This window comes from Mus pahari, chromosome 6 (assembly GCF_900095145.1).
Source record: "Mus pahari chromosome 6, PAHARI_EIJ_v1.1, whole genome shotgun sequence".
Lineage (NCBI taxonomy): Eukaryota > Metazoa > Chordata > Mammalia > Rodentia > Muridae > Mus > Mus pahari.
In genome coordinates this window covers 105,421,761-105,448,873 of record NC_034595.1, presented here as the reverse complement: position 1 = coordinate 105,448,873, position 27,113 = coordinate 105,421,761, and the positions used below count along the sequence as shown (strand labels likewise).

Sequence of the window (27,113 nt, the reverse complement as noted above, 5' to 3'; positions counted from 1 at the left end):
AGAGAAAGAGAGAGAGAGAGAGAGAGAGCCTAGAAAGTAAACTCCACAAGAACTGTTCCTAAGACCCTTGATCCTGGGGTCTCATCATTTGGTTTAGGATCAGCATGTCTTCTTCTCTCGAAGCCCAGAGTGGAGAACACACTCCAGCCACACAGTGCCTCCCTTCAAGGCCTTGGGGAAATTGTAAGAGCCAAGATGCGGGGCTAGGAAGTCACTGGGCCTAGATAAGAATTCTGGTGACACTCCTTGAAGCCACCACCTTGGGCAGGTCCTGGTCTCTCTGTGTCTGTCTCCTGAACTGCAAGATGGGATGCTAATGGCTGTGCTCCCAGGCTGTGCTCCCAGGCTGTGCTCCCAGGCTGGCAGTGGGGAATAAGGGTATGTCACTATAGCACCTGGGCAGGGAAGGTCACTCGAAAACAGGAAAAGCATCAGAGACGCTGCTGCTGCCTGTGCTGCCACCACACTGCCCCATCACTGCCACCAGGGCTTGGGGGCTCTCCTGCTTGCTTTGTCAAGACCTTAAGGGCGGTGCAGGGAACGGCCAGGCACCCACTACCACACTGTCACCTCCCCCAGCTCGGGGCCTTCTCCTGGGCTGCTGTGTCCGTGGGCCGTGCTCGGGTCAGCGGCGAGCTAACGCCTTTGTCAGGGTGATTAATAGTGGTGGGGACTGCTGTTAATTCACTGCCTAATGACCGCGGCCGGCGCGCTCCGAGTAATCGGGTGATGTATGTGGAGAGCGCGCACCTCGTGGCAGAGGTGAAAATCATTTCGACAAGTCAAATATTGTCACAGGGAACAAATGGCTCTCCCTGTTAATAAAAATTAATGAATTTTTTTCCTTTCTCTTTCCTTCTCCTCTTCCCCCCCCCCCCACTGGCTTGCTAAATGAAGCCGCAGAGTGGCAGAGCAGAGAAGAACCAGGAGGAGTTAAGCACTTTATTTGATGGTTAAAACTAGAAATGTCTTTATTAGACAGAATGGGCCAGAGGGCCAGGCGGCCATCCACCTGCAGCCCTCTGGAAAGGGAATGGAGGAGGAGGAAGCAGCTTGGGGGTAGGCAGTAGAGGGTACTGCCCCCAGTCCCAGAGGGAGGAAGCTCTGGTCTGTGGGGGAGGGGAGCTCTCAGGCAGATCCTTCATCCCAGCAAATACCGGACTTTGTCCCACCCTGTGGACAGCATTTGGAGGGAGAACAGAAAAACAAACAAACAAACAAACAAAAACAAAAAATGAAAGCGTGTGCCCCTTGGGAAATGTAGTTCCCCCCCCCCCCAACTATCTGCCTGGGCCCTGGGAGCCAGGTCACAAGGTGGCACTGTGTTCCCACGAAGCATCTTGGTGGCCCCCTGCCCCAGCCCTGGTGTCAGAGAGGCTCAGCATCCTAGCTCCTTCCCCCTGGTTTGGGGGGAGGCCAGGACAGGGCACAGAGCCAGTGGCCATAACGCCCAGAAGAGGCGGGGTCTAGGAGTGTACAAGAAGGACCCTGAAGACCCAGATCCAATGCAGACAACAGCCGCCCCAGCCGCTCCCCCTCCTCCCCCTATCAAGGCTGAGGGCCAGTGAACGTGCCCCTTCCTGATGCTGACCCCACTTCACCAAGCATTCACAGCCATTTGAGGACCTGGGGCTTGCCCTGTCTGTAGCCAAGGCCACAGAGGAAAAGGCTCAGAAACCGGCACCTTTCATCCTCTGCCTCATGCCTCATGGTGCCAATCACGCAGGACCACTAATCTTCCCACTGTCCCCCTAACAAGAGAGCCTGCTGGGCTCACCCTACCCCTAAGAGCAGCTTGGGAAATGACAAGCCTGTCCCAGTACCTGTGTTCCCAGAAGCCAGCCTTCCAGGCAGAGGGCAGCCCCCCCAACCCCCACCCCTGGCATGCCACCTCACCCCTGTTTTCTTGAGGCATATGGGTTTACTTGCGACCTTACTTTGGCCTGTGAATGGCAGCCACAGGCTGGCTGGTAGGAGCTACAGAGATAAATGCGGCTATAAATAGTTTGGTGACAGTTGTCATAGCGTTTGCTCAGCATTTAACCCCTTGCTCCTCCACCATGCTGCTGAGGGCAGAGAGGCAGGGAAACAGAGCAGAAAGCAGGCACCAGGAGAGCATGTTCAGCTCGCCCTGGCAAAGCGCAGCGCAGCACCCCATGGCCCGGAGCCTTCTCTGGGACCCTGCAGCAGGCAGATGTGGACTCTGGGAAAGGCGGAATTTCTGTACTCCATCTTGCAAGCATTCCATCACGGTTTCTGGGTCTGTAGACAGGGATGTATGAAGAACTTGGTTTCCCAAGCCTGACCATGCTGAGTCCTCTCCTGTAGGCCCCTTTAGACTGAGTAGGCCCAGGTCCCTCCTGGGCTCTGGTTGACTCTATTAAGAAAGTCCTAGCCGGGCGTGGTGGCACACACCTTTAATCCCAGCACTCGGGAGGCAGAGGCAGGCGGATTTCTGAGTTCAAGGCCAGCCTGGTCTCTAAAGTGAGTTCCAGGACAGCCAGGACTATACAGAAAAACCCTGTCTCAAAAAACCAAACAACAAAAAGAAAGAAAGAAAAAGAAAAAGAAAGAAAGTCCTAAAGAACTCTGAAATGCCTGAACAAGCCTAGCTAAGTACTCAGGAGAGGCTGAGGTGAATGAAGCTTTCCCTGAGTCGTGAAGGTCTAGGAATCCTCCATGCACTAACCACAGCTAGGAGAGCCGAGCTTGGGTTTCTGACCTGGGGCCACTGTGCACCAGGACGGGATGCCCACTGTGTAAGCCACTCATACTAGGTAGCCACATGGACAAATTGTAGGAACTGCCTAGCTAACTGTGGGAGAGGAGAATCAGCTGAGGGTGGGGTGGTGAGGTGGGCATCTTCTCCTCACCTCCACGTTTCAGGAGAGCAACAGCTGTTGGCCGGAAGCAGGCTTCACTCTGGGGGAAGAGCCTGTTAAACCAAGCGTCCAGAGACACACCCGTCCGTGTTCACCCTTGCGTTATTCACACCAGCCAGGGGGTGGAAGCCACTGTGTCTGTGGAGTCAAGCACGGTCTACTCACATGGTGGTGGGGCACCACTCAGACCCAGAAAGGAAGTTAGTTACAATGCACCCTGCCACACGGGAGGGACCTTGAGGACAAGGTGCTCGGTGAGATAAGCCGATCTGCCAAGGCCAAGTCCTGTTCCAGTCGGCTTATGACTGGCCCCTGGAGGAGTCTGCTTCATAAAGATGGATGGCAAAATGGCGGCCGCTCAGACCTGAAGAGGAAACGGGGGGGGGGGGGTGGTTCGTATTTAACAGACACAGAGTTTCAAATCCAGCATGGGAAGTGTTCAAGAGAAGGGCCCGCGTGAGTGCATTGTGCTTCCCGATGTGGGCGCTTAATGTCACTGATCTGTCGCTAGAAACGGCTAAGATTTTATGTGATGTGTACTCTGCCACCAGTCAATTTAAAATATTTTTCTTCGCTGCTGGGTGTAGAAATCAGGGCCTTGCCCACGTCAGGCTGGGTCTGGGCCACCGAGCCCTGCTTCATCCTCACTCCAGTTGTTTCTAAAGACTGGGTTGGAGGTTCCAGAGCTGGTATCTGTAACCAACCCTCCCACCCTGAAATTCGAGGTGACAGCATGTTGACCGTTCAGGAGGCAAAGGGTTAAGGAGGGCACCCGCTCAGCCCGCCAACTCAGACTGGGCTCAGCAGGGCCAGGGAGCCTTGCTGTGATTTAGAAGAAAAAACACTAAGATTTGAGCGATCCGTGGGCTACCTCTCTGCCCCCGGGGCTCGGGGAAGTGGTATATTAACGAAGGAATAAAGAGAGGAAGAAAAAGGCCAAATCACATCTCTCTGAAACAAAGAGGCTTTTTACCAGGAACAAGCCTTGATAAAAATTACAGAGGCATCATGGCCATTCAGTGCCTGCCTGCCCCGGGCGATGGAGGCGGCCAGGAAATGGAAGATGCGGGGTTTGGCGCAGAGCTCAGTGTCCCCAGAGCATTGCAGGACAAATAATCATCTTGGAATAATGCATCAGGCCTTAAGTGGGGCCAGGTGGCCAGGACTGGCCAGCGCCATCCATGGCCCCCAGTAAGGGCTGGATTCAGGTTGCTGGCCCTGGGCTTCTGGACCCGGGTGGGCTGTGTGCTGGTCCTGGGCTGTGCAGGAGTGGGGGTGGGGCAGGGTGGGTCTGGCTGTTTACCATGTCCCTTCTTTGGATAGATTTGGTTATCTTTGAGCCCAACGGCATGTGATTTCTTTGAGGTAGGCTGGGGTTTGTCTGAGCAGGTGGCTCAGACACTAGGGGGAGTGGCCACAGGGCAGCCTAGGTTAACATGGGCTGCTTGGGCTCAGCCATTGGCTTCTAGACTTGACTCCTCATCCCCAACTTGTGGCCTCATTGTCTGTGAAATGGGTTGAATAGTAAAGGACAGAAACCACTCAAGGCTGCGGGAAGGGGTTGCCAGCATGGCTTTTGGAACCAGTGACACAAACTGTCATCACCTGGGTGATATAAGCTGGATATCTGTAGTTCAGGTGTGGCAGGGTTATATTCCTCCGGAGACTCACCCTGGGTTACAGTCCAGTCTAATGTCTCATCATACACCCATACACTTACAGATTAATTATTTTTAAGTAAAGCCCCATTCTGAGGTATTTGAACTTGACCCGAACAAGCCAGCCATTAATAAGGGTGGCAGAGATCCACCTCAAGGCTAGTGTAGACCCCTACCAGGGACAGGCCTGGGACTGCCTTGTTCTTCATCTGTAAAGAGGAGACAGCTCTGTGGGTGGTGTCCTTGCTTCCCTTTGTAATTATGACAGAGACTAAGGAGTGAAAGGCCAGGTTGTGTGGGTGACTTCAGCCAGAACAGAGAAACCAAGTGGGCAGCCCAAGCTCCTTGCCAGGTCATCTCCATACACCCTCTCTTTGGAGAAATGGCTCAGAGAGGCCCGTGCCACATTCAGGTCAGCTCTGGCTAACCACCAAGCCACCCAGGCTCCCCCAAGCTCTAATGGCAATTTGGTTGCATCAGCTTTGCAGCTGGGGCCATCCCTGCGGACAGGGTTGAGAATGTAAACGGCGATTGATTATTATTAACATTTAGCATGTTTGCAGAGCCATCATTCCTTGGCTCTATTAATCTGCTGTGTTAACAGCTGCTGGGATTGGCCCTGGCTCTGGAAGAATGCTGACAGGCTGCTTGCTGCAGATGAGGCAGGACCCTGTCAGGAGACGGCTGCACAACCTCTTACCAGGACGTTTTTTGAGAGTTTGAGTCCTTGGGCTTGGGACAATCAGTGCAGTATCAGGTGTTTCAAAACACAGGGCACAAGCATGTGGGAGCCCATTGACTCCTGGACATCCCTTCCTAACAACCCATTTTGGGAGTGAGTCTTTGGGAAACTCCTCTGGCATCCCAGAGCCCTCTGGAAGAAGCATCTGTGTCTGGTTTGTCTGTCACAGTGGCTGTGCAGAAATTGCAGAACCCTTCCCCATTAGGTTTAAGGACCTCTCACTGTCCCCTGAGAATAACGTCCCTCAGCGGCTCCTGCAGACCTGGAGACCAAGCGGGGTCTGCCCTTTTCCTTCAACTTAAGCAGAGCTCACAGCTCCTGGGATGCGTAGCTTTGCTGGGTTGCCTGAAGGACTCATTCACAGCCCTCCTCCTCACTTGTCTCTGAGAAGGAAGGGGAGACAAAAGTTAGAGGCCAAACTCTGCCTTTTTTCCAGGTGGGAGGCAGCGTCTCAGAGCCAGGCAAGCCTTTGGTTGAGACCCATAATTCACATGCGTAGCCCTGGCATGCTGAACCAGGCAGGCTACCCCACACAAGTGGAAAGAGGGTCAAAGGGCTGGTTTTGAAGGGACACCGTAAAGCAAACAAATAAAAACCTCTGGTTCACTTTCAAGAGGAGGGGGCTGTGTGTGTGTGTGGGGGGGATATATCTTTCTAGTTTAACTAATCAGTGGAGGAGAATGCTAGTTTAACCAACCAGAGTGGAGGAGTGTGTTAGTTTAGCCAATCAGAGTGGAGGAGAATGCTAGTTTAACCAATCAGAGTGGAGGAGAATGCTCATTTAACCAATCAGAGTGGAGGAGAATGGGAGCGGACCTGTGTCCGTGAACTTCCATTCTGCGGAAGGAAAGGCGAGGTCCTGACATTCAGCGTCCTCACTAGGAACTTTCTCCATCAGCTAAATGTGGTAGCTCACACCTGTAATCCCTGCACTTAGAGACAGAGACAGGAAGACAGTGACTTCCAGGACAGTGTGGGCTACAGAGTAAGTTCAAGGCCAGATGGGGATACATAGTGAGTCCTCGCCTCAAAGTCAAAACCAAAACAAACAAAATGACTTGCCTCAGGAATCTCCCCCACCCCCTATCCATTCATCGGTAGATTCATTGACACTCTGTCTGATCCGCCCATTCATTCATATGTATGCCTGCCCATTCACCACCTACATATCCATTCATAAATCTATCCACTCAAGCCTATTTACTTTTTTAACCGTCTATCCGTCTATCAGTCATCATCCACTAACCTTACCCATCCATTCCCTCATCTTCCTACCCAGCTACTCATCCATATACTTATCCATCCATCTATCCAACCACCCACCATCAATAAACCAAACCATTCATTTAGCCATCTACTACCCACTTCATCTGAATATCTAACCTTCCACCCACCTATCCATCTACCCACCCATCCACCCATCCATCCATCTTCCCACCACCCATCCATCCACCCACCCACTCATCCATCCATCCATCCATCCACTCACCCATACATCTAACATTCACCTACCCCCTCATCCACCCACCCATCTACCCATTCATCTATCCACCCATCCACTCATCCACTCACCCAGCCATCTAGCATTCATCAAGCACCCACCCTCATCCACCCACCCACACCCATACACTCATTCATTCACCTATCTGCTCATCTCCACCTATCCATTCATTTACCCACACATTCATTCATCCAGTCTGTCCCCATGGTAAGGCCTTCAGTAAATGCCTCTTGGGAATAGCTTGTCACTGTGGATGTGGATAAAGTGGGCTACCTTAGAATGAGTACTGTGTAGTTCCTCAGCTAGCTACATCTAAACATGGGGCTGTAAGTATACCACCACTCTCTAGGCTTCATGTCATTGATGTAACAGTGCTGTCTGTCTTGTGGACTCTGGGAGAATTAGATAAAGTGCAGTAAACAGCCACCTATGCCATGGACTCAATTAGTAAGTGACTCTCCAGATAGCCTAAATTAAAGCTAGCAGTATCCAGCAGGCCTGACAGGAACAGACAGAACCAGGGAGAGACAGCATATCGTAAGACTCCCTTGGGTCATCTCAACAACCTCCAGAGTTTGATGCCATGTGGCCAGCTGGGGACTGTTTCCTCAAAGCCTTAATGACAGAGTCTTGTCCATCCTGAAGTATGTCCTCACTTCTGTGGCCACGTATATTCCATAAGTCAAGCTGAATTGATCAGTAGGTGTTAAATTCTACTTAAGCTAACTGAGATACCTTTGGGGTGGGGTACCCTGTGACTGGTCACGCAATTTAATTCAAGAACAAGCATGCCAGGAGTCCTTGAGGCTGGCTTTCAGGATGACAGCTTCAGATTGTTGCTGCCTTGCCAAGTGGCTGCTCCTCTGCAAGACATGGTGCTTGTGGCACCTGGCCACCACCATATTCCCTTAAAAAAAAAAAAAAAAAAAAAAAACAAGGCATAGCCAGGGTTGGGTTTTACTGAAACCATTGCTCATCATTCTGTGGAAAGGTGTGTGAATCTTCTCCCCGCCCACATGGTTGAGGGGCCAATAAGTGAGGAGGCTTGGGTGGTTTCTGAGACAGTTGGGGTGTACCTTGTTTCAGGCAGGCTTTCTCTTCTTCAGAGCATGGGATGACCTTTCCTTTGTTCTCAGGTCAGTTCTGGGTAATTCTGAGTAGACTCCTTTTGACCCTTCAAATCTGTACTGGGCCTCTGAACCCCAGGAAGCTTGGAAAAGATCCTTCAGACTTGGGTCTGAGGTTCTTTTGCCAAACAGGGTGAAGAGCTACCAGAAGCCTCGCGGCTTTCTGACAAGTGCGGCTGTAACTCCCACGGGGAAAGAACGTGCACTGGTCAATGGTGCACATTACTCCTGACCGTGCCTTATGTGTCTGGGTCAGGCAGCTTGTGCGGAGCTAGCCCTGCGCTTAGAACGATGGGCTCCTGGGGAGAGATGGGGTGGCCCAGAGCTGCTAGGAAGCCAACAGGCTAGCTGGGTCTGACCAACCACGCACCCCTCTGTGAACTCAGAGTGTGTGGTCTGACCTCAGCTGTACAGTAGAAATGTCGGAGCTCCAAAGAGCTGGCCACTGTCACATGAGCTGCTCAAGTCCCCTGAGAATGACCGTGAGGGCAGTGCCCTCCATGCCCCACAGCAGTGGGCAGAGTCTGGGACAGGGACTCCTGAGGGCCTCCATTCTGTGAAGTCTATCAGGAACTCTTTCTTTCTGGGACCCCTGGCCCCCGAGGGTGGTTATGATGGCTGTGGAGTGTTAAGTGGGGCTGCGGCCAGCCTGCATGACCTCACCAGGAAAGGCTGTCCCTTTCCACATCCGTGAGCAGAACAGGCCTGTGCCGCCCACCCAAGTACCCTTCTGGAACTGCTTGTGCATGCAAGGGTCTTGCCCCTCCCTTCTTCTCTCTCCCTTTTGGGAAAGACAGTAGTGGCCATTCAGAGTCACCATCCAATCAGATGAGGACAGTGGGTTGCTGACCCTCTGGCTTCAGGAAAGTGGCCAGAGGAATTGTCATAGAGTAGAGACAGGGCAAATTGCTGGGTGCCCCTCAGTCCTCACTCCATCTGGTCTGTAGGACTCATCTCAAGGCACCATCCCTCTTTAGCTGCTTCTGTTTCTAAACTTACAGGATGCAGGCGAACGTGACTGAGCAAAAAAAAGAAAACCCTGAGTTTTCAGTTTGTACCAGAGGTCTTTCACTGTTCAATCTGTGCTTCTGAATAGGCTCAGGGATTTCTTCTTCAGGTGTGTGTGTGTGTGTGTGTGTGTGTGTGTGTGTGTGTGTATCTGTGTGTGCATCTGTGTGTGCACACCTGAGTATATGTATATGTACTCCTGTGTGTGTATGTGCATGTACTCCTGTGTGCATATGTGTGCACACGTTTGCACACCTGTGTGTTTATGTGCATGTGTGTGTGTGCCTGAGTGCATGTATCTGTGTGTTTCTCTCTGTGCCTGTGTGTATATATGAGTGTCTTGCTGTCTCTCTGTGTCTTGTGTGTGTGTGCCTGTGTGTGTATCTGTGTGTGTTTCTCTCTGCATGTGTGTGTTTGTATGTGTATGAGTGTCTCTCTGTGTCTTGTGGACATTATGGGAGGGAGCATGGCAGTGGGGAATTAGACATGGTTCTAGAGCAGTAGCTGAGAGCTTACATCCTGATCTGGAAGTTGGAAGCAGAGAGCCAGAGACTGGGCCTGGCATGGGCTTTTAAAGACCCAAAGCCCATTCCCCCAGTGACATACCTCCTCCCTAGTCTTTCCCAAAACAGTTCCACAAGCTCTAGACCAAGCATTCAAATATATGAGCCAATGGGGGGCTATTCTCATCCAAACCACCACACACACATATCTACTCGCAGAGCTATGCACTCTGTCTTTCTACCCCATCTTGCTTGGTCTGATTTCCTTAGAGAGAAGGAAGATTATGGGCTGATCTGGTATTGCTGTTTCCTGGTTCTGAGCAATGAGTCAGTTGCCACGGGAACCTAGAAGGAACCAGGGGCCAGAACCCAGGCTGCTGCTTACCCATACCCATTTTTGAAAATCATTCTTGCTGTTTAGACCCTCCTGGTTCCAACAGTTTCTTTTGCACGTGTGTGGGAAAAAATTAGTGGAAATGTATGGTGGTGCAGGGCTCTTAGCCTGTGGCTTTCCATCTTCCCTCTACAATATGGCCTTGAGTATTTCTAAAACCAAGAACATCGAGGTTGCTTCCGCCAACCTTAGAGTTCTTCCAGGGCACCTCATTCCATCCTTGAGCACAGGTTATTGATGTAGACAACTCACAAGGACTCATTCTTAACACGTGCCATGTATACTGATCTGCTCCCCAGGTGTCTCCATCACATCCATCACAGTCAAGATGCAGATCACGATATGGCCACCTTGTCCTGACCCAAACACTCCGCATGTCCAATAAGTATTGTTGCACCTGCTCAGGACCTGTCCTGGATACCCCAGATCTGAGGTCGTGTCCTCCTCTCTAGACAGCTCTGTCCTCCAGTCCTGATTCCCCTCTCTGCTTCCTTCATTTCCAGGAGATACCTGCTTTGTCATTGCTGAGCTAAGCAAACACCTGGCCTGACTTCTTCACTCTTGAGGGTAGACTTAACAGTGTCAGCATGGTGTCTTCCTCTCTGGGCACAGCTGGCATGGGCTTGTGACCTTAGGCCATGGTTTGGGGGTGCAGAATGAAGTCAGAGTATTCCTGTAGCCATTTGGAAGCATCCTGAGATAACAATGAGTTGAAGAGACTGGGCTGATCTCCCTGAGGGAAGTGCCAACGAAGCCTGTAGTTGCCTGTAGGGGAGGTCTTACCTCCCAGCAGTAAGGATCACCCACAGCACCATCCAGGCCCTAGCAGGGTACCCCAGGGACCTCTCAGAGCCTCCACCTACCACCTAATGCAAGCTGAGCATGTGGCTAGAGGCTTCTGGCATCCCTCCATGTCCCCCTTTTCCTTCAGGACCCTCCAGGCAGAAGGCAGTAAACTTGTAGAGGGCTGATCCGTGTAGGCTGCAAGGGTCTGTGTCTGGGGTTCCCCACCATTACCTGTGCTCACATATATACATGCTCACACAAAGATCTCATGTGCCCACACACACTCTGCCCTGACACACACACACACACACACACACACACACACACACTCTGCCCTGATTGCCTGATTGATGAGCAGAAGCACTTCCGCTGCCCTGTGTGACTTTCACACTGCCTGCTCCAAGCCTTCAAGCAAGATGACTTCTCCTTTAAACTCGACCTCACAATAAAGCAAGAACTGTAGCAAAAGATCCATGGACTGAGAAAATTCCTTAGGCTCTCTCTGGCCACTGATTACGGTTTAAATCTGCGTGTTGGTGGCAGGACAGCCAGTGATCACCCTTTACAGATGTTACTGGCATGTCTGATGCAAAGCCCCAGCCTGGGGGATACCATGACAGCCCTCTGCTGCTTGTTGACACTATTGTTTAGCAAACTGTCCCTGAGTTTAGCATGTGAGCACACTGTTTGCTGTCTCTCTGTCTCTGTCTCCATCTGCCTGTCTCTGCTTCTGTCTCTCTGTCTCTGTCTTGTTCTCTGTCTCTACTTTTCTCTGTTTCTGTCTCTTTGTCTCTGTTTCTGTCTCCCTCTGTGTCTGTCCCTCTGTCTTTGTTTCTATCTCTATCTGTCTCTCTGTCTCTGTCTATCTCTCTATCCATTTCTCTGTCTGTGTCTGTCTGTCTGTTTCTGTCCCCCTCCCCCATTTTTCTAGGCCTTGGTTTCCCATCCATGTTTGTTCTTCAGTGGGGAGAATACATGGCTTGTGTTCTCAGTGAGGGGACAGAAAGCCTCCTCATGTGAGGTCAGAAGAGACCCAACCCTAAAACCCTAAAACCCAGTTGGGTGGAATCCAAAGCCGAGTGGAGTGCGAGCTCATGGTGGGCTCCCAGCCAGTGATGCTTCCCTGCTTCTGGGGAGGAGCTGAGGTCTGATCCCCACCGTAGAGTCATGACGGTCATTGGAACATTGGCTGGCATGATACTTAGAGGGACTTGGTGTGGCATTCACTAGGAACAGGCTCATCTGGAGCCCAGGGCATCCAGCAGGTGCTTCTAGGATGAAGAGCAGAGGTAGCCATGGCTTAGAGCCACTTGCCTCCAGGGCCAGCCAACGCTGCTTCCTGTACCCTCCCCTCCATGTTTAACATTTTATGAATGACAGCTCTAGCCAAGAATCCCCAGCCTGAAGCCATTGCAAGGTCCAAACAGAGACTGTAGGCCTCCCAACCAATCAATGACACGTCTCCCAGTCACAATCACAAAGGGCTCATGACCTTGGGCACTGCTCTTCTACCTGGACAAGAACATAGTCTGGAAATGGATCTGCCATTCCAGACCCACTCTGGGAGTATGCCTGTCTACCCTGGGCAGAGGGAAGGGCTGTCACCTCCGAGGACATCTTACCTGGGGCTCATGAGAAAGAAAGGCTGGTCTCTAAGTTGAACATAAGATTCCCCACTTACCCACCCCCCAAACTGAGTGACTCATGCCTAGCTCCTCCAGGACTCCAAAATTCAGAGCAGGAGACTGGTTCTTCAGGGCCTCAGGAAATATGTTCCTCTCTCAAAATGTGCTCTGTGCACACTCATTAGGCCTCCTCGACCCTCAAGTGCCCACCCATGAACCAAGCTCTCCCCCAGCTCAGGGGAGAGGACAACAGAATGGAAAGAAGGAAGCTGTCACTTAACCTCATGACCACCTGGGCACAGGAGGCTGGGCCGGGGCACAGGCCTACCTCTAATCCTCTAATCGGCAGGAAACACTGCCTTCTCTCTAGCTGTTTGCCAGGCCTCCAGTTAGGGCCATTCTTAAGGTTGATGGTTTCTGTGAGTAGGTGAGGGGTTTGAGGAAGTTGAACTCAAACTGAAAAAGAAAGAAAGAAAGAAAGAAAGAAAGAAAGAAAGAAAGAAAGAAAGAAAGAAAGAAAGAAAGAAAGAAAGANGAAGGAAGGAAGAAAGAAAGAAAGAAAGAAAGAAAGAAAGAAAGAAAGAAAGAAAGAAAGAAAGAAAGAAAGAAAGAAAGAAAGAAAAAGAAATAGCCCCAAGGTGGCCATACACCTCACGGGAACATTGCCCTCCTTGGACCCGTCAGAGCTCCCGATGTCCTCTTCTGCTTCCTAGCCACTCTGAAGGTCAGATGGCATCGGCGCCCCGAAAGAGTTAAGGAACAGTTCACGGGGAACATGGGCTTCCAGCACGACTTTGTTTGTGAGCTCTGTGCAGTTATGAGTTCCGAATAATAAGGTGGCTTGTTAATTACCCCCCCTTCTAATTTACCTTTCTGCCTCACACAGGCAATAGGAAGGTTTATGGGGGTGTTCTTTCAAACCTAAACAACACCAGGCTTTGGGCGGAGGGAGCTGTGCTGCCTTCGTGTTGCTGAGTCCCTGAAAGGATCCCACCAGCCAATTAAAAAGGAACCGTTGCCCACTTAAAACATAGTCATTACTTCTGTGAATGCCGCTAAATTAAATAAGTGTTATCGGCATGATTTCTCCCCCCCTCCCCCGAGACGTCAGTTTCTTTTCAAAGGAAACATTTTGTTACTTCCCCAGCCGGTTTGTTTGCAGCCAACGTGGGGAATCTGAAATCGTTTTTTTTTTTTTTTTTTTTTCCCCTCATACTTGAAAAGTTCTTGTCTCCCTGGAGGCTTCTGTTTCACCAGCCAACGTCAAGGAGCAGGGACAGGCATGGGACATGGCTCCTGGGTGACTTCCACAGGTCAACAGACCAGTGGCAGGACAGAATTGACCTGGGAGATTGGGATCAGGGGTCAGCACGCTCAGCTAGGAGCCATTCTGTGAGCCTCCCTCTACCCCTCTGGCTTTCTGAACTGACTAAGGTCAAGTCCTCCGTACAGAAAAAGTGTCCATTCTAAAGCACATAGCTCCGTGGCTCTTAGCACACTTTCCTGCGTTGTGCAACCAACCTCTACCTCTGTCTAATTCTGAAACACTCTCACCACCCGCAGGAGAATGGCTTCTATTAGCCGACACTTTCCGGCCCCTCATAACCTTTACAGATCTGCCTCTTTCGGATGCTTTGAGGAAGCATGGTGTTGGCCTTCCATTTGACAGAACTTTTAAAGTCTTAGCAGGCGAATCGTGATCATTTGTAGTGACAAGACACAGCGGTGTTTCCAACTGTGTACATACTGGAAAAATGAGCGAGCCTTTATGGGAATAGTGATATTTACATTGGGGGATGAGTCAGAGTTTACAGGCTACAGTGTGATGTTTATGGTGTGTATATGGTGTAAGCATCAGGGAATGGCCAAGTCAGGGTGACTGGGATGACACCGCCATGGGGGAGGGGCAGAGAGAGGGAAGACGCTGGTCAGTGGGGACAGAGTTACAGCTAGAGAGGGAAAATGGATGGAGGTATACCAGGATGGTTCATAGTAATGTGCTGTGTATTTCAGAATAGCTACATTACAAGGCCCCAAGTGTTCTGGGCGGTGTGCATGCTTCTGACTTCTGTCTCCATCGCAACAAAGTAGGCTTCTTGCTCCTAGTGGATAGGCCCTGGTGTGGACAGAACATAGTCTGGCCATTTGCTTATTCGTATCTCTGGGGCCTTGAGCTGGTCTAGCCTTCTGGCTCTGCCGAGTCCCTGTTGGTTTCACTGTGTTTGCGGTGCCGTGGAGGTAGATGCCAGGAACTCCCGTTTTCCTTTCTGACTGATCTCTTCCTTGCCCCCTTAGACCTTTCCTGCCCAGTACCATCACAGCCTGCCTGTGCCAAGGTTCCTCTGTTATATTCATCTTGATGTCAGCCTTTGGTTATGATGGCCCTTTGAGAAAAGCCCTCCACCCCACCCCCACAGATAAAGCTGAGGGCCTCTTCCTTTTGCTCAGTCTTGGGACCTGCAGCTCAAGCACCATGTCCACGAACTCAGCTATTCCTGACCTACCTTGAGGTCACCAGGAATGTATAGAAACCCTGTACAGGACCTGACCGGTCCAGTGCAGTGTCTAGCCCAACCTTGCGCTGGGGTGGCCATTTTTAGCAAATCTCACATGAACCCAAATTCTGAATTTTCTCAAAACCATCCCGGTTGACCCACCTCCGAGGCTACAGACAAGCACCGGAGTGATTTCATAGCAAATATTTCACTGTCCCCACGACAGCCTTGACACCTCTGCCTCAGCTTTGCCTCCGCGTCTCCGTAGCGGAGCTGGGCAGCAGCACATCCTCAGGTGGCTGCGGATGAAGTGTCCACCTCTCACACATTTGGAAACAGTGAGCGTGCTGCCTGTAGCACGTTGGTCCCTCGAGGAGCCTGGTGGGATCTCCTCCCTGGGGAGGTGCTGGCACTGCATGCCCGCTACCAGGCTTAGGATGTTGCAGAGGTGGCATCTGCCACGCAAGGGGTAGCAGCTGGACGTCTGCTGGGCCTCTGGTACCCTTTGGTTCTGCAAGGGCCACACCCCTGGGGAGTCCCTGCCGCAGAAGCTGATGCTACCTTATCTCTTTAGGTGACGGTGACGTTGTAAATAATATGTATGAACCTGACCCGGACCTGCTGGCCGGCCAGAGTGCTGAGGAGGAGACCGAGGACGGCATCCTGTCCCCCATCCCCATGGGGCCGCCGTCCCCCTTCCCTACCAGCGAGGACTTCACTCCCAAGGAGGGCTCGCCCTATGAGGCTCCTGTCTACATTCCTGAAGACATTCCAATCCCACCAGACTTCGAGCTGCGAGAGTCCTCCATACCAGGAGCTGGCCTGGGGATCTGGGCCAAGCGGAAGATGGAAATCGGGGAGAGGTTTGGCCCCTACATGGTGACGCCCCGGGCCGCACTGAAGGAGGCTGACTTTGGATGGGAGGTGAGTGTGCCCAGTCTGAGCATGATTGATCGTAGCTATTTATCTTGTGTTCAATCTATTTATAAAGCTGGTGCAACCCCTGCCCCAGGCAGGAGGCTCGGTCTGTTGGAGAGAGAGAGAGAGAGAGAGAGAGAGAGAGAGAGAGAGCGAGAGAGAGCGTTCGAATGTCACATTTCCCAGGGTTATTTTATCCAGCAGCTCGCATGACGTGACTCAGAAAACATTGCAGTCCCCTCGGATGCCCGTCAGCCCCGACGACGGCTGTGGCACCCTCTTCCCGGAAATGTGTCTTTTCTGAGCTCATGTTTTAAAACATCTTGTGCCTCCTGCTGGATGGAGGTGCTAACCCAACCTCACTGTGGGGTAGCTGAATGTTCTAAAAGGAGCAGCTAAAGACGCTTCTGAAGAAGCGGTTCTAAAAGAACACCAAGAGCTCCATTCTGGCTCCATCAGGCAGAGGCAGCTCGCACAGCGGGCCTGGCGGCCATGCAGCCCCCATAAGCCCGTGGTTTGACAAGGCTCCTAATGGACTGCAAGGGGACCTCATCCTCAGATCTGTGAGCAGAAGCCTTGCCTACTTAAACGTCCTTATCCATATCTCCCCGGACTGTGGCGGGAGTGGAGTTCACGTGTGTTAACCCCGGGCAGAGGGTTTGAAGAGGATCGTGCGTCCGTTAGGAGAGCGAGTGTGAGCCTTGAACCAGAAGCTTTCAGAAGTGTCCACTCCGGCCGTGAGGCACACTGACTGACCCCTGCCTTGAGGGGGCTTGTCAAGGTGGCCTCGTGGGAACTAAGAGTGCCACAAAAAGCACGTTTTCCTGTAGGCTCCGGCCTTCCTGCGGCCTACAGGGCTGGTTTCCAGTGGTAGTTTTGGCAGGGAGCCTGCCTGGGTGGAAAGCAGGAATGTGAACCCAGATTCCTTTTAGTGTTTCACAACCTCCTTGAGTGCCCGCACGGAGGTCAATGCCAGGAAGGGCAAATGGTCCTGGGGAGGGAGAGAGCCTGCTCGCCTGCTGTGGGTCTGGGGGTGGGTGTCCGGTGGGACAAGGGTCCACCTCTGGTCTTTCTGCCTCTCCCAGCCTCTTGACAACCTTGGGAAAGTGTTTAAGCAGATTTGTAGGTTTTCTTTGTAGAGCCAGAACGGCTTAAGGCCCGGCGTTCTCTCCCTGGCTATTTTACAGCCCCCAGGCTTTGCACGCCCAGACTCCACAGCTGCCCAGAGATTCTGAGGAAATGTTCCCCTGCGCACAGTGTCCTCTTGCAGAGAAATGCTGGATGTGCCACCAAGAACCGAGGATTTCCCTTGGTCCTGTCATGTGCAAAGCCTTTTGAGGGGAACAGGTAGCATGGAGATCCAAGGAGATCCAAGGGAATTGATGCATCTGCTGGCAGTACCTAGATCACATTCATATGCTGTTCATGTGTCTTACATGCCTGAAGTTGAATGCCTAGACCTTTGTGTGTCTCAGAAAGCAGGTGGAGTGAGGTCTCTGGAGTCGCAGGGTCTTATTGGGTTCATCGTCCAGGGCACTGGGTTTCTGATCTGAGCATGAGCCACCCTTACTTGCTCTTCAGAGGGTTTGGAGGGTCCAGGTGAGACGCCGGGCTCACCAAATGGATGAAGAGACGGTGAGTTGGGCGTCAACATGGTGGGGTCTGTAGCTCTGAAGTTGATTTGTCATGTCTCCAACCATCAGAAGTAACAGATGCAGGGTGTGGGACCGGGGTTGAGATCTTCGTGCCTGACTGGCAGGAGAAGAGGGGTCTAGAATCCCATCCCTCCAACGGGCCCATACTGTGCTCTGTGGCCCGAGGAGAGTTTTTAAACAGCACGGTATCTGAATACCTTGGGTTCAGTTGAATTTGGCTTTATGGGGGCGGGGGACGAGGGGGAGTTACTCCCCTCTGCTGCGCCAGAGAGACGGTTGGAGGGTGTTTGTTTAAGGCACTTAAAGATCTTCATTATTTAATCAGTAGGCTAGCTTTCAGATGCTTGGAGGATAAACAAACCTTACAGGTAACAGGTAGTTCTTTGGATGACCTTGAAGTGACTTTGTTCTTGTCTGCTCTGCGGCTGATACAGGCTTCTGTTTGATTTTGGTTTTTAGAGAAGTGCCCCGTATCATAGTGGTTCCCTGAGTGCCAGGCCTGGTACAGGCTGTCGCTACCACTCCTCAGGGCCTGTTGACTTTCGCAGTACTATTTACACTCCGGGTAGGTGCTTAAGAGTGAGAGGTAGGGTGTGTGTGTGTGTGTGTGTGTGTGTGTGTGTGTGTGTGGTGTGGTGTGGTATGTGGTGTATATGATGTGTATGGTGTTTATGGTGTGTGTGTGTGTACTTGTGTGGTGTGTACAGTGTGTACAGTGCATGTGTGTGTGTGTATTATGGTGTGTGAGGGCATGTGTTTGTGTGGTGTGTGTTTGTTTGTGTGTGTGTGTGTGTGTCTGCACTCACATGCGAGTATGCATGTGGTGTGGGTGCATTGTGTACATGCGTGTCTCTGTTTCTTTGTCCCGTGGTGGTGACCTGACCTCTGCCTTTGGAGAGGGTGCTTAGTGATAGGTGCCCCAGGCCAATGCCCTGAAACAGGCTCACCCGAGCTTCCTCCTCACCTGTTTCTGTGACTCCTGTCTGGGCACTGTGTCCTTCCTTAGCGTCCGGCTGATCAGCTAGGTGTGTCCTTGGGATTGAATTATTGAAGCCATTGGCAGAACTGGAGTGGAAGCCACTGCTGTCCAGGAGAAAAGAGGAGGCTCCTGGGGAGGCTCTCAGTTCTAGGGGTCAAGGAGTCAGTCAGCAGTGGGTTCCTTGAGCTCAACAAGCTGAGTGGTCTGGACTTGGGGACAGCACTGAGACCTCTTCTCTCATAGCTTTAGGATAATTTTTCCATGTGTGAGCTATATTTTTTTCAGACCTGTTTCTTTGTCTCCCTCAAAGTATGAAGGTAGCTTAGCAAAGCCGGTGCGTTCTGGTGGCCCTCCTAGCTTTTCCTAAATTAGCCTACGTGCTTTATCTCCTGGTCATGGTTCAGGACAAACAGGACCCGGGGCCCAGATCTCTCCATAGTCAGTCCCGAGGAAGAGGCCTTCTGTTAACCACCCCAGCCGCTTACACCCAGTGACCTGGCCCACCAGCCACTCTGTTACCTCTGTGAGTGCAGAGAGAGAGGCTACCAGAAAGTGTTAATGTGCAAGCATGTTGAAGGCTGGGGACCTCAGTCTGGCTCAGGGCGGTCTGAGCCATGCCTAGGTGTAATCTCAGAGTGGCCCTAGATTACATGTATAATTCAGCCCCACCCTCATAATTAAGTTCTGTGAATCAGAGTAATTGAATTTTGCGATCATTAACGTGGTACTCATTTGCTACAAGAGAGCAAGCAGTGACATTGGAGCAAAGATGACAGATGAAAGCCAAGGAGGGCCCGTTCTGTTTGGCTTCCCTGAGGATTGGCCCAGGAGAGGGGTGCACCAGACTGTGGCAGGCTGCACTCCAGAGCTCGGATCCTTCAGGGGGGGCCTACAAACAGGAGGAATGACCCTGTGGTCCTCTGGTGGCCAGTTGAAAAGGAGGGTCAGAGCTATCGTTTGTAGTGTCACTTGGGATGCTGTGACTATATTTTATTTCCTTTCTGAAAGTTCTTGTTTCAGAAGACAGAGTGAAAAGGCAGGTATGGAGGCATGGCTGGCATGAGGTGACTGTGGAGGAAAAAGTTCTCCACACGTGAGTCAGGCTAGGATGACTACATGACACATGAGGGGCTTTGACTCCATGTCCCGGTGGGGTTCACTCCCACCCCAGGTACACTCTCCTTTGATGGAGCAGAGCTAGGACTGCAGCAGCTGAGCTTGCCCTTCTGGGTGTTCATTCACCTGGCCCATCCCTCTGTCTAGAATGGGCCCTGGAGACTTTCCCTCTCCTTCTTGCTCATGTGTGTATTGGAGATCTCCATTGTTTATAAAGCCCCCTTCCCTGAGTGCTTTGGGACCACCAGACTGTGACTCACAGTCAGTCTGGACTGATGTCCTGGGCCCGGCTGATGAGGCTGTCTGAGGGTGTGGGTGTGGTTTCAATACCTGGACATCTCTGTGGACTCTGTCCCTCAAGGAGGTGGTTTCACAGAAGGGCATCCCAATTTCCAGGCTCCTCCATCTGGCCAACCCCCACCCCATGCCGTGCTCTGCTAACTGACACGAAGCTTGCACTCGCCCTCCGGTGGGAATAAATCACCCCGTGATTGCATTTTATTGCCCCGGGGTCTGCAGAAGCAATGATTTTGATCATTTGTTGAGTAAATTATGACATTTATCACCGTGCTATTTATTTTGCTAATTAAGAGATGGCTGCCGTGACAGCCCAGAGGGATGGGGCTATGGATGGGCTGTTCAGTGGCCACCTGCCCCAGGCGGAGTCTGCAGCTGTGTGCCTGAGCCTGCTTGAGTAAGACACTTAAGGCTGGGTACCTGGGGAGGAAGTGGAGACAGGCTTGTGCCTACGTTGATCATAATTCCCTGGAGTTAGACTAGGTTCTCGTCGAGGATGTCTCCAGATAGTCGCTCTCTGAGATTGTGTTGACACAGTTGTCACTCCGGAAAGTCTCTCTCTGAGATCGTGTTGAGCCTGTGATTGACACACAAACATCATCTGCTGAATGAATGTGTCTCCCAGTGTTTAAGAGGTGTTAATGTGAACTGATGGGGTTTCAATCATCTCAAGAATTTACTCAAGTGGGCTGCCTTAATCCCTGGAGTGGGGGGTTGAATATTAATGCATGCATTCATTTGTTCAATCAACAAACAAGCCAAGGTAACAGGACACTCTGGGGGAAACGGGAGATATGCTGGAGACCTCCGCCTGCCGCGTTCCTCCCTCTGTGCCACAGTCTTGGGGGTCTTCTGCCAGTTCCTTTACTGGGGAGGGTCAAGATTTACAGATCACTTTCAGGGACCCTTCTGGTTCTTCTAATGACCAGAGAGGTCAGGGGTGTAAGCCACCTGCTGTGAGATTCTGAGAAACTTCTGTACATTTAATGTGAGCTTATCACTCCAGACACCAGCCAAGAATAGCTCTCTTGGAGGAAAGTTATGTGTGCTTGTGTAAATACGTGTTAGCATTCTTGCTTATTGCAGGCCTTTCCCTTCCCGAGGGTGGAGAATGAGCAGTGTAAGTTTGGGGGCCAAAATAGTGGGATGGCGGTGTTGGGGGCAGTCTGACTGTCATAGTTTCACACAGTGTAGCCTTAGCCTCTAGTCCCCCAAGCCCTCCCCAGGATGAAGGTTTTGTAAGAGACTGCTAAAGCCGCTGTGGCTTAGCACTAAATGGCTGTCCCAAGAATGAGCTTCTTCAAACTCTGAGTACAGGCATGCAGGAGCCCAAATGCTGGGTCTAAAATCAGCCCCGGAGCAGGAGAGATAAATAGGTAGGTTTGCCAGTTCCCATAGAGTGGCTTGGCCTGTGTGGGCGGGGGCTGAAATCTCACTGCAGAACCCAAGCTTGGGTCCAAGATTCAGCTTCAAGGTTTCCGTAGACAGTGACCTCTGTCCTCCCTCCTTCAGCCTTCACAGACCTCACATGAAGCCTTTTTCCTCCTTGGACTTGCCCACAGACAGAAGCATCTCCCTCACAGCATAGCTGTACTTTAGGGGGAATCTTCCTCCCAGCCTGGCTGTGCTTCAGGGGATACCTGCTACTTCCTGCCTAGTGTTAAAGTCCTGGCATTGGGATCTGACCACCCAGTGTACGGATCACTTGTATTTCTGCCCTGCCTGGCCTTGGCTGCTTTGGGAGACCAAGCTCAGGATACCAAATTGGGGTGCTGTGGCAAGTGGTGTCACTGTGGGCTCCTATAAAGATCCCTTCAGGTCCTGCATCAATACTGACCTTGAAGAGAGAGGAAAGCCTAGGGGACATCCCCAACACACACACACACACACCAGGCATGTGCATTTCTGCCAGCAAACACCCCTCCTTCAGCAACCGCGTGCTTGGCCTGAACTACCCAGTCGGACAGCCTCTCATCACGAAGGACTTGAGCAAAGGAGTTGTGGGTCAGGTGTGTGGCTAAGGGGTGTATCCTTTTAAGGGTGTATCTTGGTGAAAAAGCCCATGTGAGACATGTCCTTCCTGAGTCCCAGGAGGAGCTATCCCAACTCTGGAAGCAGTGAGCTCCCTCTGATGATGGAATCTGCCTGCCTTTTCTGATTCCATAGTGGGTACAGGAGAAATGGAGTTTAGGGAACCATGCACGAAGCCCCTTACTGTCCCAGAGCAGTCCCCAAGTGCAGTGCTGGCCCAAGGCCTTCTGGACAAAGAGATCCATTGAGTCACCATGTGCTTTTGGACAAGATCTGTAGTGACTCATGTGTACAGCAACATTTAGAGCAGACAGGCCAGACAGTGGAGATGGACACTGCGTATACACTTTGTCTGTGTCCCAGCTTGGGAAGGAGGCAGCATACAGACTCACTGGCCTTGTCTGAGTCACCACATCCTTCCCACGAAGCTCTGAGAGAGTGTAATGCCCTCTCTGCTAAGAGCCTCACGTGATTCCCTCCTGAGCACCAGACTCCTGGTTTCACAGGGGATGTGCAGATAGATCACACACACACACACACACACACACACACACACACACACACCCTCCATAGCTTTGCCATTACCAGCTATCACCAAGTTGCCTGCTCCAAAGCAAGGCTGGAATGTCCTGGGACAACTGGTCAGCAGGCTGGTGTCTGGAGCTGTCCATATCTGCAAGGCCTTCAACCTCTCAGTCCTATCAGGGTCTGGGATGGCAGCAGACACAAGCTGGGCACAGACGAAGTGTATATGCAGCTCACCCAAGAAGTGAGTCTACCCAACTTAGCAATGAGGTATAACAGTTCCAGCGGAATTTGCAAAGAAAGATTTAGAGGCAACAAGTTAACACATCAGCCTCTGGGAGTGAGGGACACCTCTTGGAGCTCCTCTTAGGTATCTTGGCCTCAGAACTACAGTATAGGCGCATGACTCTCATCTGACTGCTTTCTGGTTCCATCTGATCACAGCCAGCAACACAGGAACTCAGGCTCACTCCAGGTAGGAGCAGGTTATCTCTGTTCGTCAGGAACATCTGGGGTTAAGACCCAGAGTCCTCATCGATTATAATCCTCAGTCAAGGTCCAGAACAACTGACCCAGGAAGGAAGAAGAGGGGGAAGTCCCTTCTCATGTGCCACGTCCCACCAGGAGGCCCAGCATGAGGATGTCTGTGGCAGTGTGTGGGCTATGCACCCGGCTTAGAGGCCCTGAGGGACTCTGAGGGTGGACAGTGGACAACAGTGAATGGCTCCTCAGGCAGTGCTGCTCCAGGAACAGGTAGGTAGTTTTGGGAGCTACTGGCCCTGTGTGGTAGTTCAGTACCAAATGGGAAGACCAGCACGCAGCACGCTGCCTTCCATATATACTCCTGTGGGCTCACACTCCAGGAAACACTCAGACACAGGTGGGCATGCGTGCGTGCATACACACACACACACACACACACACACACACACACACACTTAGGTACTTCCACGAGCAGGACATGCTTGCCCTGTATTGCAGAGGTTCTGAAATTCTGCCTCCCAGCACGGGGATGCCATGAACCTCTCCCTGTTGTGACCCTATGGGGCAGGCACCCTGATCAGAGCTCCCTTCAGCTCTTGTTATGATTTGTTCTGTGGTTCCACCAGTGGGGGAGGGAGTGGGAGAGCCACTGAAGGTATCATACGATGTGAATCCTGAGCAGTGAGTCCTAGGCATTGAGCCCAGCCAGGGCCTGCTGTCCCTGGGATGGCCACGCCCTGTATAGAGCTGTAGTTCTCAACCTTCCTAATGTTGTGACTCTTTAATGCAATTCCTCATGTTGTGGTGCCCCCCCACCATAATGTTACTTTCACTGCTGTTTCATAACTATAACGCTGCTACTGTTATGAATTTTGATGTAAATAGCTAATAGGCAAGACATTTGATATGTGACTCCTGTGAAGGGGTCATTCAACCCCTAAAGGGGTCACGACCCACAGATTGGGAACCGCCGCTCTGGGGGCTTTTAAATGGTGGCTCCTGTCTAATCTAAAGGCCAAAGTCATCTTCAGATTATGCTTGTCCTCTCTGGCCCCAGAATTTTGCAGTGTTTTGCCCTTTGTCTAGCACTCCACGCACCCTTGATGCTGGGCAGCCTCTCTCCATCTGGTGGCTGGAGAGAGTTACTGAGACTCAGGCATGTGTGGGCTTTTCTTCCCAGTGACGGTTAGGACCGTGGAGGCAGATGCAGCACCCAGAACTACTGAGGGCACCACTGAGCAAACCTTCCGGGGCAGACACCATGGAGCAAGCACCCAGACCATGCAATGATGCCTTAGGGGCCCCTTCCCAGCCTCAGCCCACCACGGCTCACTCGGGAAGAGCTGAGCTCAAGACCCCCTCAACGTGTAGGAGAAAGCCACATATGGCCATCACTCAAGGACCACTGTGGGACCCAGTTGGCAACCTTCTGCCACATCTCCCGAGCTCACTGACAGAGGCCCCACATTTTCAGGCCAGGAATGCCATGCAATCCTGTACTATCTTCGTCCCAGCTCTGAATCCGGGTATATAAGGAATTTTAGAGACAAGGAAAGAGAATGACTAAGAATACCTCCCCGGTGGCTCTCCCTCACTTCCTTAAGGGGTAATAACTCAGCCGCAACCCAGCAGAGGGCACTTTCTTTAAATAGAGTGCTCTGATTCACAGGAGAAAAAAAGGGGGAAATAAATGTTTTCTTTTCATATTCGAGAGACATCCGCGAATGCCAACTTCTTAAATGGTATTTTGCCATCCGCCTCACACACACACTACCCCGGTGACAGCCAGCGCCCATCCAGACTCTGGAATACTGCCTGTGAGCTGATGTGTGGAATTTTGGGGTTGAGGTGGAGGGGCAGTCCCAGCAGGAGAGAAGGCCAGGTTAGAGGAGAAGGTGGGCTACCAGGGCTCAGCTCTGTCTGTCTGTGGAACAGGACCACTTAGCTCTTTCTGTCTCTCCTGTCTCTCACATTCCTTATTTCCTTAAGGAAAAAAAAAATAATAAGGGCTGTGTACTAAGGAGTGCTCACGAAGTCACCTGGGCTGGCTATGTCTGGCAGGCTTGATGAGCCATTAGTCTGCGACTGGGCAGAGGCAGAGGCAGAGGCCCAGCCCTAACACGGAACTCACTCATGGGGCACCTGCTCAGGTCCACATAAGGCTCTCCTACCCAGAGTGCTCTCTCCTAGTGGTGCTATGATTAACACATGGCTGTCCTCTTTTGGCTGAGAGAAAGCCAAGGCTGAGGGTCCGAGGAAGCCAAGCCCAAGGAGCCAGGCTTGGCCGTTTCCCTTCCTCCCCAGTCACTGCCCTCCTCCCCTAGCACCCGGGGCAGGAAGCTGACCTGCTGATACAAGGGGAGAAAGGAAAGCCTGGGGGAGTGGCCTGTGGGGAAGTGATATAAGCCCACAGGGAGGTCTGACTCTGTGTGTGGGTGTGTGTGTGAAGGGGTGAGACCCAGGCTGAGCTGCTAGAAAAGAGTCCAGCCCCGAGTCCTGGCTCCCTGGGAGTCACTTTCTCCCCAGAGTCGTGATTTCCTCTCTTGTAAAGATAAGCCTTCAGACCCTGCTCTAGGGACTGCAGCCGGGCCCGTTGAGGACCACTTCATGCTCATGGTATCTGTGACATAGAATTCTTCAGACAACAGGGAGAGCCATCACTTTCCTGAAATGAGTGTGAGTTTTCTGCAGCAGCCTCCAGGATGCCAGTGGCCAAGTTGGAACACTGCAGGGCACAGGGGTGTACTAGGGCAAGTCCTTGTGGGGCTCTGGCTCCTGACAGCCAGTAACATGCAGTGTGCAGACCTCCCTGTCCCACAGTCTTGGAGTTTCTAAAGCAGTCTTTAGAGAATTGCCTGATACCCTCCCCATTCAGGGTGCTTCTGGGATGCCAGTTGTAGAAGCATGTCTGTCCACAGGGCTAGGATGCCTGCCTAGGTCCTGGGAATCTGTGAATCAACAGCAGCTGAGGAGTAGGCACAGGTATAGCCTGGACTGTTCTGGGCTGATCCAGAAAGCAACCAGACCCTCAAGGCTGCAGAAACTGTACCATCAGTCATCTACACTGATTTCCTAGCCGTGATTCATAAGGAGCAGGATGAGCCAGGAAGAGGGCGCTCCCCAGGGCATCTCCCTAGGGAGCCCAAGCCACCATACTGATATCTGTCCCTTGTGAGCCCTCCCTGTCTGCTGTGCATGGGGTCAGACAAGAGCCCAGGCGTTCCAGGCCATAAAAGGTCTCCCTGGGCCTGGGTTGAGATGGGAGCCCGGGGGCTCCCTCCGCAGGCAGAGGACAGCCCTGCCTGCTTCTCTGTGGCTTATGTCCTGGCACAGGAGTGTCTGTCCTCTCTGGTGTCACAACCACCTTGCCTCCGCCAAAGACAAGGATGACGCTGCTACTCACAGGTCACAGAGTGCCTCATAGTGCACCTGTGCTGTCTGCTTGGTGGCAGGCAGGCAGGTGGGAGTTGCTTGGGCTGGTACAGGACAACCTAAGTAGGTTTTCTCAGCCCTGAGGCTTGAGTTGTCTCTGGGTTTATTCTGAATGAAGGCAAGCAGCAGAGCCAGAAAAGTTCACCCAGAGCTGTCTCTTTAGGGAGAGACTGACCCGAGTCCCGGCTGAAGTCTGGGACATGGCGACCACGACAACATCGAACATCTTCCTGTGCGGTAGAAGTTTTATCTGATATGGCCTGGGACTCCCCTTTCCCATAGTTTAAAACCTGTGTGAGATGGGCCCACTTACCTACCATTTTCAAGCTCCGGGTTCTGTCTCTAGCTGCACATAGACCAGTTTGGTGGTACATGCCTGTAATTCCAGCACACAAGAGGTAGAAGCGGGGTTTTCAGACATTCAAGGTCATTTTTCTTTACGACATAAAACGTTACAGACCCGCCTAAGAGACTTTGTTAAAGTAAACAAACAAGCAAGAATCTATGTGTATCTTGGTGCCAGGACATCCCTAGGCCAGCCTAGGCTTAAGGAGGAACCGTGTACAGACTCCCCGTGATACGTAACATTGCACTGAGACCACCGCACACTGCTCCAGGCCTGGCAGGCTCTGACATCCATACTCCGCGAAGGCCCCAGCCTTTGGCGGCAGCAGCAGCAACAACGCAGACATACTCCCGTGTCCTTGTCCTCCCTGCACCACCCCCTGCCCCCATCCCAGCTGCATCCCTCAGCCAGCCCATGCAGGGCAGGGACAGGGATTACCAGCCCTGAGCAGGGCCACGGGAGCCACCGTTGTCTGCCTTTCAGGCTGTTTCCCCTTCTGGGCTAATGCCCAGTTTAATTGTACATCCTATTGTGTCATCCCTGTTCAATCATGTTCAAAAATACCTACATCCACTCCTTTCCCATTTAGATCTCTCCAAAGTCCATTCTG

The 27,113-nt window shown here is 52.0% G+C and overlaps 1 protein-coding gene across 8 annotated transcripts in view; it reads left to right on the top strand.

Moving 5' to 3' along the window:
* Prdm16 (PR/SET domain 16) overlaps positions 1-27,113 on the top strand; it is a 320,311-nt gene that overhangs the window by 91,104 nt on the left and 202,094 nt on the right. For all 8 annotated transcript variants that reach the window (XM_029540251.1, XM_029540250.1, XM_029540249.1 and 5 more), the window contains exon 2: positions 15,296-15,645. In XM_029540251.1, coding sequence (XP_029396111.1) covers positions 15,296-15,645 — 350 coding nt within the window. The remainder of the gene's footprint in view (positions 1-15,295; positions 15,646-27,113) is intronic.